The 12,888-nt window shown below is 51.7% G+C and overlaps 1 protein-coding gene across 2 annotated transcripts in view; it reads left to right on the top strand.

Moving 5' to 3' along the window:
- RGS3 (regulator of G protein signaling 3) overlaps positions 1–12,888 on the top strand; it is a gene marked incomplete at both ends in the record, with an annotated part of 63,556 nt that overhangs the window by 34,709 nt on the left and 15,959 nt on the right. For both annotated transcript variants that reach the window (XM_079544860.1, XM_079544861.1), the window contains one exon: positions 9,297–9,419. In XM_079544860.1, coding sequence (XP_079400986.1) covers positions 9,297–9,419 — 123 coding nt within the window. The remainder of the gene's footprint in view (positions 1–9,296; positions 9,420–12,888) is intronic.

The following is a 12,888-nucleotide window of genomic DNA, read 5'->3' on the forward strand; positions in this document are numbered from 1 at the left end:
GGGCACCGAGGAGAAAAGGCACACATTGCTCAGCAGCCACGCAACATAATAAGCTATTGTGAAAGTTGGATAAAAACGCCCGAGGTGGAAGTTGTTCACCTTGGGCGGGTGGGAGTGGGGCCAGAGGTCAGCTGGCTGCGTAACCGTGCACCAACAGCTCTGCTGAAGGTCCACCCTTGCTCCTTCCTTGTCTTTATTTCTTCTCAGGGTGGTTGGGCAGGAGCTGCCTGCTCAGCACAGAGACCAGTGTCTGCCTGCTGATCCCATTCCTGCATCTTCTCGTGTGCCTGGAAAAATGCATTTGGAGCCTGACATTTAATTTAGGGTTTTTTGGGGCCCTGAGTTAAAGTAACCAAATGAGCAATGGCTGCATTTCATGGGACTGTGGGAGGAGAAGGCTCCTCTTTGGCGAGAAGTAGTGAGGGGTGTAGCTTTTTCCTGATGGGCTGCAGTGGCCTTGGCTCTTGTGATTCTGCTGATTGAAATATGAAATGTGAAACTTTCTTCTTTCCTGCAGGCCCCGTTTATGGTCTCTGTAAAACCATTCTTGTTCCTTCTGTCTGCCCAGGGCATTTCAGGGCAGGCAGCCTAGAGCCACACCTAGCAGTGTGTGCTCAAACCCAGTGCTGTGCTAGTTAATTTCTAGGCTTGTCGGAGGCTCTGGCAACAGGCACATTTGGTTAAAGAGGGGAAGCTGAGATGCAGAAGGACTGGGACGTGCCAATGAGTCAGCAGGTTTGCAGGCAGGACAGTGCCATGCTGATGCCCCCACAAGCACTGCTGGGAAATTGTGACCTACAGACCACAACCCTGTGGGCTGGACAGGGCAGATGCTGGGCTGCATGGATGTGAGCTTGGGTTAATGAAGGAGCCTATGGGTGGGAAGGAGGGGACAGTCCCTTCCAAAGGCAGTCCTGTGCATGTAGGTATGGCATAGCTTGGATACCTTGCTGGGCTGGAGGGCATTGCTTTGTGCTGCTAAGGTTATGTCTGCAGTCGGGGGCTTTGTGGCCTGATCTGCTGCTAAACAAAAGCTGGGGCTGGGACCCAGCACTGCACCCCTGTGTTGAACTGGCACATGGGGCTGTGATGTCCCCTGAGTCACAACCATGATCCTGTGAATCACCTCACACAAAGCCCACATTCTTTGTCTGTGGGAATGAGAGGGTTTCTACCTGCAAGGATTTTGTGCCACAGAGAGCAGCTGGCTGTACCTGAGGGCTGTGGGAGGGTATCCCCAGCACAGCAATGGCCTTGGCACCCTCATGGTCTCACAGATGGAGTGCAGCAGTGCTCTGTGTCTGGGTCCTGATGTAATTGTCCAGCTGCCCACCCCTGACAACTTGTAGCAGCTAGAGAGCTTAGAGGAAGGGTGCAGAAGGGAAGGATGTTCGTGTGGATGCCCTCTTATGCCCCATGTCACCCTGATGGACATTTCTTCTTTTGATGTTCTCCTGTCCTGAAGTTTGCAGCCAGTGGTCAGCAGCATATTGTCCTGGGATGGAGCTGATGGGCTGGGCTTGGTGCTGGTCATTGCCTGAGCCCCTCTGTCCCTGTGACCTGAGCAGACAGGTCCCTCACACTGCTGTGACACAGCTAAGTGTCGATGGAAGCTCTTGTACCAATGCTTCTTACCTGCAAATCATCTGCAATGGGCTTTAATGCACTTAGTGCTGCTGTGAGCTGTAAGGGAGTCTGTTGGGCTTGGCGTTTGCTGTAGGAATAGTGCTTTGCCAGGTCTTGAGCTCTAGCTCCTTTCTCATTTAGGGGGTTAGAGTGATATTTTGCACCATAAGGTGACATTTTTGCATTTGGATCCAATGCAATCCAAAATGGAAGCAGGTATCAAAATCTCTAGGAGTTGCTTCTTTATTTTAAACAAGAAAGAATATTCCAGCCTTCAGGGAAAATGATATGTCATGAGATGAGCTGCTGCTAGTCATCCTGTCTAATCACGTGTAAATAAATCACTCACAAACCTCAAATTCTGAGCATGATGGGCACTGACAGCCAGATGGCAAACTGATCTCCATCACCTGGTGCAGCCTACAGCAGGAGTGGTGTTTCTCTTACAGACACAGCAGGTTGTGAGTTTGCAACGTCTTGAGGTCCTGCAAATAGTGGGGCACCCAGCCTCCTGCATGGGAAACGCTGAGCATGGGATGGGGAGCATCCCCTGCGTGGTGAGAAGCAGCAGCCCCCAGGGAACCTGTCCTGGGGTATGAGTGTGCTCCAGGACTGCATTCACGCCCTTCCCTGCTCCGGAAGTATCCCACCGATAGGAAACTGCAAAGCAGGGTTTTATTGCATTGTTGGAGATTTTTTGATTCGAGCCCAACATGTTCAGACCAAACTGACTTAAAATCAAAGAGCTCATTGAGTTTTTTACTGTAAAAGCGCTAGCAAAATCGATTGTTTTCTCTGGCAGTTTTCATCTGCAGACACTGGTGTTTCTCTGGGGAAATTGCTCTGACAGAAAATCTTTCCAGCAGATACTCGTTGGCCTGCTGCAGTGAGCACACTTACAGACCTGAGCAAATTAATGCTTGCATCTGGGCTTGATGTTGGTTTGTCCAGGCAAGAGATCCTGTGGGCAAACATTACAGAAATGACATTGCCTGGGTTTGTTTCCCACCCTGGGTGTGTGAGGGGACATCCCTGCACTGTGTGGTCCCACAGGCACTGCTCCCATTTGCATCCTTAGGCAATGAGGCCGTTCCCAGGTGCTGGCAGGGGCACATTTAGCACAGCTCTCTCTTTGAGTTGAACCCCTGCTGTAAGGGGCAATACTGTGTAAGCGTGCACAGCTCTTCACTGAAGATATCCTGGATTGTTCCATGGGAGAATTAATTCCCAAAGTATCCCAGGACAGAGCACTGCGAATTTTAATTCCCTTCAGGTTCCCATTTTTGTGCAGGGAATCTGCACCTGAACGAGCAGTTTGCAGAGGACGTAAGGGCTCGGGGCATGGCAGGCAGTCTGTATCTATGTAAATTTGAAGTTCTGGACGTGTCATCAGAGCAGTCAGCTAGGTGCTTTTTGGGGCACTTTTTGGCAGACATAGGAGGTAGTTAGACAGATGGTTTAGTAATGGGGACAAAGGTGGAGGGGCTGCCAGGTGCTGACATCAAACCTGCACAGCACAACAGAGCAGCTATGGTGGATTTGTTTGGTCAAGGACATAGAGATGTGTTATTAATGACGGAGAGAGAGGTGCAAAGAGAGAACAACTGGAGCAGATGCCCTCAGAGGCTCTTGCCTTGCCGTGATGCAACGCTTGGCCTGAAAACCTAAAAAGACAGGAAATGGTGGTAATGTGTAACCAATGCTTTAAAAACTCTGGGTTTATACCTCAGCATCATCTCCTGTAAGCATTGCTCTGTTTGAGAGAACCTGGGAAACCTGGCTCTTGCTTCACTGTGTTCAGAATGGTATGTTCAGAATGTTCAGAACTGTGTTGGTATGGTAAAACCAGTAATCATTACGTGTGCATGCAGCTGGAAGCTTTGGGGAAGCAGGAGGTGATACAGGGGCAGATCAGTGCAGGAGCAGTGGGGTTAGTCATTAGGGTGGGTGAAAGCTAATGCGGCTTCCGTAGACCATGGGGAAAGGCTTGTACTCAAAGGTCTGCGAGGGTCAGAAGTGAGAAAGGCCTCTTGGGGAAAGGGCAGTTGGTGGCCATGAGCTCCTGCAGTGGAAGAATGGCACCACTAGTGATAAACTTTTGGGATACAGTCAGCTACAGATGAGAAATTCTCTATCACTCTCTTGTGACCCAGAAGTGACAACTGTAAGACTTGCATTTGGGGCTGAATTTGTTTCCACCCAAAATGGGATGGTTTTGGCAGTGAGTCAAAGTCAAGGGACCTGTTTCCTTTTTCCCATTTCCGGACATTATTGGAGATCTGGTGGCCTGGGTTGGGCTCTGCTGTGTGGAACTCTCTGAGTTCCTCAGCTCCCTGGTGGGGCTGGAGCAGCCTGAGTGATGCCTTCATCCCTCCTAGAACACTCCATCAGTGTCAGCTGGCGTTGTGTACTGTGTGCAGGATGGGAGTGAGTGTGGTTATCTGTGGATTGTGTGCTCAGCCGAAGTTGTCTCAATTTCCTCTCATCTGCTATAACTAAAGAGATACTGTTTGTCAGGTTCATGGGCTCTGTTGTTTGCCAGGTGAGCTTGTGGCTGGGGCATGTTATGCTGCAGGAATGTGGAAGATCCTGTGGGATTTCATAGTTCATCTCTCCCAAGAGTCACAAACTCTGCAAACACTGCAGCCAAGGTTAGAAACGTTGGAGTCTGTCATACTTAGGGACTTAAGTTTAAAAAAAAAAAAAAATATCTACATTCCTTATTGCCTACTCCTGTCAGTTTTATTGCATTAATTTGATGCGCGGTGAGAGAAGGCAAAATGTGCTCCCTTCCTGCTCATGGTCCTATTTGGTGCTGGGGGGACTCCCTTCCTCTACCCACTGAGCTGGTCCTGGGCTAAGGAATCCCTTCCTGCTCTTGGACTTCTCCTTTGCTTCCTGGTGTCCTGCAGGTAGTTGCTCACTGCTGGGCTCTGCACCATGTGGGCCTGTGGCACGCATCGCTTCGGGTCACCCAGCTCACATCTGGATGTTCAACCTGCACGTCCCTCAGCCACCTCACGCCTACAGCAACAGTTTAACTCTGTCCCAAATGAAAGTTTCCTTTTTCCTCCACCAAAAGGATGGTAGATCCCAGCTGCTGGGTTCCCTGCGCACAGCATTGAGAAGTCTGAGCTCTGCAGCCTGAATTGCAAGATCAGGGAGGTAACACCAGTGCAAGACTGGCAACATTCTGAGAAATGCTAAGGAGGTAATGTGCAGATTACTCCAAATGCTGATGCAGTCCTACCCTGCACCTCCAGCATGTACCCCAAATTTCAGTGCAGCTGAAATGCTTGCAGTTATATTGGAAGGATCTGTCCTTCAAATGACATTCTTTTGGTCCAAGCCAGTGCTCTCCTGATGTGTGCCCTGAGCCAAAGCACACAAAGCCGTGGCTCTGGAGCTGTTAGCTAGGCTGCTCCTCTGCCTGGGACACTGAATATTTTGCTGGTGTGCATTCACCTGGCTTTGACGTGGAGTGATACAAGTACCAGAAGCCCCAGGCTGGTACAACCCATATCCAGGCATTACAGCAGCTCCCAAATCAGATCTCTTTGGAGCAGGCAGTGTTTGTTCCCCTGTTGGAGAAACAATCAAAAATATACTTTGCCTCCCTGGTTGTGTGAATCTTTGCTCTTTGACATCAATCCAAGTTCTGAGATGACCATGAAATGTACATTTTAGAGCAGAAGTTCTAAAATTTTTCTTCTAGCTCTAATTCTGTGGTCACGTTTACTAGGTGTTGGCAAAAAGGGCATCTGATAAGAAGCAGTTAAAGTAATGGAGAGCTTTTTGACACAGGCACCACTGGGTGATTTTAGAGAGGGGATCTGGAGCTTTGTCTCTGGGGGCGATGCTGGGGATGGAGGGACCCTGGGCTGTCTCTGCAGCAGGTGGGTAAGCTTAGTATTACTGTCTCTGAGGCTGATGGTTCTGAGCCTTCTTGCTTGAGAGAGAACGGCCTTTGCACTATGGGAATCAGTAGACCTGTTCTCTGTTTGCTGAAGCAGTGTTTGCCCAGGGAGCACTGTGGCTTGTGTCAGGGCTGGGGATTCCCGTGAAGGCTGTTTTCTTATGAACCCCTTCAGCCAGGTGTCACAGGTGTGTGCAGCTGACGTGGCAGCTCCACTGCTCCCTGCCCTTTTGTGGCTGAGGACAGTGAGAAAACCATTTTGTAACAGCCAACCTTTGATGTGGCAAGGAAGGATGGGATGCAACCACCCTTTATCTCCAGTTGTAGAGTCTCCCTGACCTGAAAATGAGCCACACAGCCACACTTCTCTGCAGGAATTACTCTGCTCCATGAATGGCAGCTCTGTGTGCATGTATTCAAGCACCCATGAGACCCCTTCACCTTTTGGCCATCTCAGCTTTCCACAGGACCCATGCTGTTAGTGCCAGCATGTGTGTTTTGGGCACCACTAGTGTGCCAGCAGTCCAAAAAACACAGGAAGAGATGTGGTCCCCACGGCCCCCCCAGTCAAGGGAGCAAACTGAACTTTCTCATCAGACCAAGCTCTGCAGGGCATGAAGGCAGTGTTGTGCACAGGATATTCCCAGGGCTTGCTGTTTTACCAGTAGAAGGTTTTCTCTGCGATTTGAAAGCTATTGTAGTCTGGAGTCCGTTTCCGAGGTACTTCCCCTTTGGGATCTCTGCTGGGTTTGGCCATGGACCAAGCTCTGAATGATGGAGCCAGGGGCCAGTCTGCGAGCCTTGCACCACCTTGCTAAAAATTCCACAGGGAGCAGAGCTGGGGAAGGGAGCAGAGCTCATCTGTGCAGGGAAGCTCTGCAGGGTTGAACTCGGTGATCCTTGTGGTTCCCCTCCAACTCTGGGATATTCCCTACATCTATGATTCTATGAAATGTTTATCCAGGGACCTGGCCATTCCAGCAGTCCTAGATGAGACCAGTCCCTGTGCCAGGCTGGTTGCTGAGCTCAAGGATGGAAGGTGTCAGGCTGGGGCTGGCTCCTTCTTTTTGTATCTTTGCTTTGCAGCCATGAATAGAACCACACTTGCACACCTGGTGCTGCAATTGGTCCTGCACCAAGGGATGTACTTGCAGCAGGGCGTTTGGTGTGTAGGGTCTGGGAGCTGCTCTCCAGGAGGTCCTGAGCTGATTAATGGGCCACAGAGCCAATGTCCCCCCTTTGGCTGGTATCTGCCAGGCACCCAGGAGCTCTGCCTGCTGCCTGCATGCCTGCTGTTTCCCTGTGTGCTCAGCCTGGGGAGTGCCCTGTGGCAGAGAGCTTTTCACACCTTGGCGAGCAGGGATTATCCTTTGGGCTCCACTGGCTGAAACAGGGCACAATTAGGGCTTGTGTTGGATACTCTGAGTCCTTTTCTCTTGATGTTTTCCTCATGCTCTCCTGCAGGGTCCAGTACTGGTGCAGGGTCCACTAACCTCACTGAGCAGCACCTGCAATAACATGTTTTTCAAAATGCTGGGACGAATGCAGGCAGAAAGTCACTGGCAGCCACTTCAGTTGCTCACTTTATCTGGTCACAAACACCCCATTCATGCCATCTGCATCCTCCTTTCCCAGCATCGTGAGATTAAACCCTATTTTCTCTTTGTAAATATTGGCAGGCAAAGCAGCAGCCTCCCCAAATGAAAACAGTAGCAGGGACGTCGGTTCCCAGCGCTTTTGAGAGCAGCTGCTCCTGCTGCAGCCCTGTGATTGCCTGGGCTGGGCAGAGTGGTCCCTACAGCCCTTCTTGGGCTGCACTCAGAAGCCACGTTTTCTCCTAGCTGTTCTGTTGCTGTGCTGCTGAGCAGGCTGGGGGCAAAGAGGCACTTTGCTATCGGCTGCCAATGGTGGCTGAGCATCACTTTCTGCCAAATTCAATCAGAGAAATGGGGATGGTAATCAGATCAACAAGGGGCTGCACGGCAGGGTAAGGTGAGCCACGCATCCATCATGAGCAAGGGGAGCTGAGATGCCCTTGGAATCACTTTAAGCCTTGTGCCCAGAGATTGCAGGAGCTTAGTGAGGACTGGAAAACACGTTAGTTAAAGCGTCGTTGTGCCTCTGGGCTCTGCAGCTGGTTTTTAAGCTCTTCTGAGTCCTTCTCATCATTTGCTTCTGCCCAGGTGTGGGGAGGATAAGTGCTAGCCTGGATTTCCTGTGTGTAGATGGGCACCTGTCCTTTCCCCTGAAAGCAGGAAAGATTAAATGTTTTTCTGGGATCAGGTGGGTGTCGCAGTGCTAAAGCCTGGCGGTGGGATGGGGTGAAATCCAGACATCAGCTGTTCATATGAGTACTACTGTTCCAACAGAGCATCGGAGCAATTGGTATTTGAGGGCACAGAGTCGTGCAACCTTGTGTCCTCTATTTGGTTTTGTGTATAGATCAGCCTGTGCATGCACTTTCCATATTTAAGCCCATTTCTGCTCTAGGAATAGATGTCGTGAAGCGCAGGTGTAAGAAAAGTCAAAACTTCTTCCTTTAGAAGTCTTGGAGGGGGAAGAGATCTGGGCTAGAGATCTGTTTCTCTAGAGCTGACGCGGGAGGTTGGTTTGTTTACCTCTATGGCAGGAATTGTGGATTACACATGAATGAGTTTGCATCCAATGCAAACGGTTTTAAATGGTGTGACTAAACAGCATTTCCCCTTTCAGCTGTGTGTCTTTGGAGTCGCACAGTGCAAGTTCCTTAGTTCTGTCTGACCTTTCTGGGAAAAGCAGGCAAGTCAGAGAGCTGCCCCTCTGCAAGGAAATCCTAGGGGGAAAGGAAGGACTTTTATTTATCCCATTTTAGTACAGGACATTTTTCTTTCTTTGCACTTCTGTCCCAAAGTTCCACTTTTTTTTTTCACACCTGGCTACAGATGGAGGTAACCTGTTGGGAATTCCTGGCCCTTTTTAAAGCGAGTACTGCAAAATCCCTATAGGCATCAATTGCTGCTAACACTTCATTTTTTGCAAGAGAGATGAGCAGTGGAAGAGCATTTGTGGGGGAATTTGAGCAGACGGTTTTGTAAATGATTGGGATTTGGCCCAAAGAAGGCATGGGGAAGAAGAACAGGTCCCTGTTACCATAGGGCTGTGTAAGGCTGGGGCACAAGGGGTAGCAGCAGGCCCAGGAGCTCACACTGGGCTCACAGGGATGCGCTCCCAGACTCCCCTCCTTTCTCTCCATTCATTTCCTCCTTGCCACAGACTGCTCACAGGCAGCATGTCAACAGTGCTGAGCATCCTCCTCCAAACTTCCCCTGGTGCCCCAATGGAGGAGACCCTTGTCCCTCCCAGCCCTGCCCAGCCCCAAGGTGTTGTTTCCTTTGACTCGACTTCTTGCTCATGTTTGCATACAGCAAAGAGCTGTTTCCCCTCCTTCAAAGGCAGCTGAATAAGCATGTTCACGTGTGGTGGCATAGGGTGCAGAACTGCCAGTGCTCTGCCTGCACCTTACTGCTCTGCTCCCATCTCTTACAGCCAAATCTGCACCCACCCCCTTCCCTGTCTGCCGGCAGCATAAGCCCCCGTTCAGCTGATTTCTCACCTGTTTTACTTCCTCGTGCCCAGAGCTCTGGGCACTGTGAGCCCCCTCCTTACACCCTTGTTCATCTGACAGCGTGCTGGAAGTGAGGAGTTTGCAAACAAAGCCAGGGCCTGCGCCGTGCAGCTAATGACCTTCTCTCTGCCTGTGTTTCCTTTACGTCAGAAGTCGGAGTGCTTATTAAGTTTGGAGGCTTACTCCCAGGAGCAGAAGAAGAGGATCTGCTGGTGTCTGGCTGAGAACATCACCAAGCAGCAACATCCGGCATCGACTCCCACAGAGAGCAAGGTAAGCAGCCTGTGCAGTGCAGCCCTGATGGAACCCTTGCTTAGAGCGCTGCAAGGCTCTGAGTGCCATAGGGCTGTGCTCCAGTGATGCTTTGGGGATGGTTTTTGTGCCAGGTGAGGAGGGAGTTTGTATTTAAGCGCTGCTGCGTCTGCAGCTTCCAGCCCAGCTTGGGGAAGCAGTGATTGCTTTTGCATCTGCTGAGCTGAGTTGAGTAGCGCTGCCTGATTCTGATGCTTCCTAGCATCTGTATTTGGACAGCTGAGGCCGTGCAGCTCATCATGTGGCCTTTCTGCAGAACTTGGCTGCAGGGCAGGGCCTGGTGCTGAGGGGGTGGCTGAGGCTGCGATCTCTGAGTCCCAGTCGAAAGGCACTGGGGTCATGGGAGCAGCGGTGTGGAGATGTGTCCTTCTGTGCACTCGGATGTGCTGTGATGCTCAGGCTCCCACAGCATGAGAAAGTCCTTTGAGTGCTGCTGTCCGTAACCAGCGTGGCCACACCGGTGCTTTCCTACACCAGAGAGCTTCAGCCTGGCTCAGGATTGATCTCAGAAGGGCTGGCAAGAGAAATGTGCGCATGAAGTTTGAAGCACGTAGGGTGTGCCTGCCTGGTGAGAATGCAGTCAGCACCTCCACTTGGTGCATGGCAGCACTGCCTGGAGGGGCTGCGTGGAACCATTGGTGCAGGAGCCATCTGGTCCCTCAGGGCTGGGGCTGGACTAGTGGTGGGGGGCTGCTATGCTGGGGTGAGAGGAACATGCTGTGCTGAGCATGTAAAATGCTTGACGTGGTGCAACTGGGCATCCTGGGCGCAAAGCTCCCGGACACCTCCCTGTGCCCAGTGATGGAGCAGTGCCTGTGCCGTGGGGCCGTTTCTTGCAGCCCTTTGGGTGGTCTGGCTTTTGCTCTCGCTGCATGGCTGCCAGGCATAGAGGCAGAGCAATGCAACTTTTGCACTGCAGAATCTCACGCCAAGTCAGCGCTCACAGCGTCTCTGCAGGAGGCAGAGCCTTTGGATTCCTCTTCCTGCCTGTTCAGCCCTACCAAAATAGCAACAGCATAGAAAGCCTGAGAACCTGGTTAACAACTCAAGCTCCAAAAACACGAGTAGCAGAGGGGCGGTGCAGTGACCAGGTTCTGTGACATCTCTTACTGTCATGATGCAGTGGCAGGACTGTGCCCTGGGCTGGCTGACATCCATCTGGGCTGGGGATCCTCTGGGGCAAAGCTCTGCAGGACACCTTAAATGTGAGCGTTTCAAACAGGGGAGCTCAGCAGCTCTCCATTGTGATATGGGCTCTGCTCTCCACCCCCACCCCAGGTTCTGTGCCTGGGGCAATGCGTGGGACTGTCTGCTGATCTGGGCTCTCTACTCAATCTGCAGACCCCGTGGCTCAGAGCAAAGCTCTGAGAGTGCCCACTCTGGTGCTGTTGTGGGGCCACTGGACAGGTGAAAAGGACCATCTGAAGGCTTTCCTGTGCAGAGAGGCAGATTTGGGGAACAGAAGAGAACAGGGGGACAGAGGGTAGGGTGAGCTCTCCAGTGTTGTGATAGGGATTTATTTACACTTGCTGAAGCTGATGGAAATCCTGTTTGTAGGATATGGGGCTGGGAGAGGGAAAAGAAGCAGTGAGAGCTGCTGCCAGGTGCTTTGCTTTGCTTAGAGCCCAGCAAGGTATAAACCTTCCTGACTGCATTTTTACAACAAACCTGATCCTGAAGTGCAAGAGGAAACAGCACAGGGTCTGAGGGCAGCTCCTGAACAGCCAGGCAGACACACTGGAGTTGTGGATGCTGCTTGGAATGACGCCACACATCAGGCACCATCCCTGGGATGGCAGTGCAGCAGGGTGTGTGCAGGGAGATCAGCCTCCCGAAAGGGAGGAGTGATCCGGGAGCTTCCTCTGATTGCTTACGAGGCATTTGATATTGGGGCTATTTAAGGAAAGTTGACAGTGTCTACTGTCTGTGAGTAGACAAATTAAGTTGGAAATATCAGCTTCCACATGGCTGATTTCTGCTCCAGATGGAAATCTGGTTTGTATGGCCTTCAGATTTGTGCCAGCTTGGCAGGAGGCTGCTTGTCTAGGGACATGGCTTTGTTGGGCATCAGGAGCCCTGGGCTGATGTGGCCTTGGTACCAGGCAGAGACGTGTGGTGTGCCAGCTGTGCCTGAGCTGAGAAAGCAATGCAGCTCCTCCAGCCCACCAGCTGGGCATAGCTCTCCCTTCTGCACAGCTATGCTGCCAGTAGCCCTGAGTCCTTTCCAAAACATATGCTTTGTGATGGAGCAGAGGTTCTGCAGTGGGATGGTCCTGTCTGGAGAGCAGGGACTGGATGGTCTGAGCACAGCTGTACATTGGTGATGTCTTGGAGCTGTGGGAATGAGGACAAGTTTAAGGCTTTGGAATGGCACTTCTTGTCTTACCAGGGCCTCAGAACTGTGCCCAAGGAGGGTGGGACTTGCATGAGGGTCTTCCTGACTCAGGTACAGCCATTTTCACCCCCTCTGGGAGATGAAGCTGTTGGGTGCTGGAGCCACCATGTGTGGTGTGTCTGATTCTGGGGGTGTAGGAAGAGAAACCAGTTGGGACAAATCAGTGGTGGTCCCACCGTAGTCCTGATGAGCTCTTGCTGCCCCTGAGTGCAGCATCAGCCCTAGGGATAACCAGGACTGTTGGTGTGGTCCTGCTGGCTGGTCCCCTGGTGGAGGGATGTGGGTGGGAGCATGGCTCTGGTGGCTTCTCTGCCACCCCTATAGGGCTTGGTGGAGCTACTCTGAGCAGTGACCCCATCCTGTGGCTGCAGCAGCTCACAGGAGTTGTGCTGTAGATATTTTCTCCATCCACAAAGCCTCCCTGCCCCTCGTCCTGGGGTCTGAGCTTGACTCAGGTGGCTGCTCCCTGCCTTTGCTTGTGCTGGGCAGGGATCTGTGGACCTGCTGTGTAACACATGCTGGTGGTGTGACCCCACTTGCTGACAAACATCCCCAAATGGGTCGGTGCAGAGCCTGGAGGTGGGCTGGGGCTGGTGAGGAGCCACAGCCACCGCAATGTGATTACAGCAAAAGCAGCTTTATGCATTAATTGAGTTAGCGGCGCTGCCTCTTTGGGCCGAATAATGACCATCTGCACAGAGCGCGGTGCTTTTTTAACCCTGCATTACTGCACTGCTCCAGTTTCCACATTAGCACGGGGCAATCTGCAGTGCAAAGCGAGGTGGAGGCATCAGGGCTGGTGCTGCTCCAGCAGCTTTGGCTGTGGGGACAGAAGCAAACAGCACAGAGCCGTGCAGATAACGAACCCGCTACGACCACCTGATTCTCACTGCTTGTTTCTTTGTGTCTTCCACACTCAGAACGGCTGATTACTCTTCCTTCTGACTCCGTGACCTGAGATTACCTCGGAGATGATGGCTGGCTGTGTCTGAAAGATGTAGATTGTCGTTAAGCTAAATAATTACGGACACTTGG

This window comes from Tetrao urogallus, assembly GCF_951394365.1.
Source record: "Tetrao urogallus genome assembly, chromosome: 19".
In the NCBI taxonomy this organism is placed as follows: Eukaryota; Metazoa; Chordata; class Aves; order Galliformes; family Phasianidae; genus Tetrao; species Tetrao urogallus.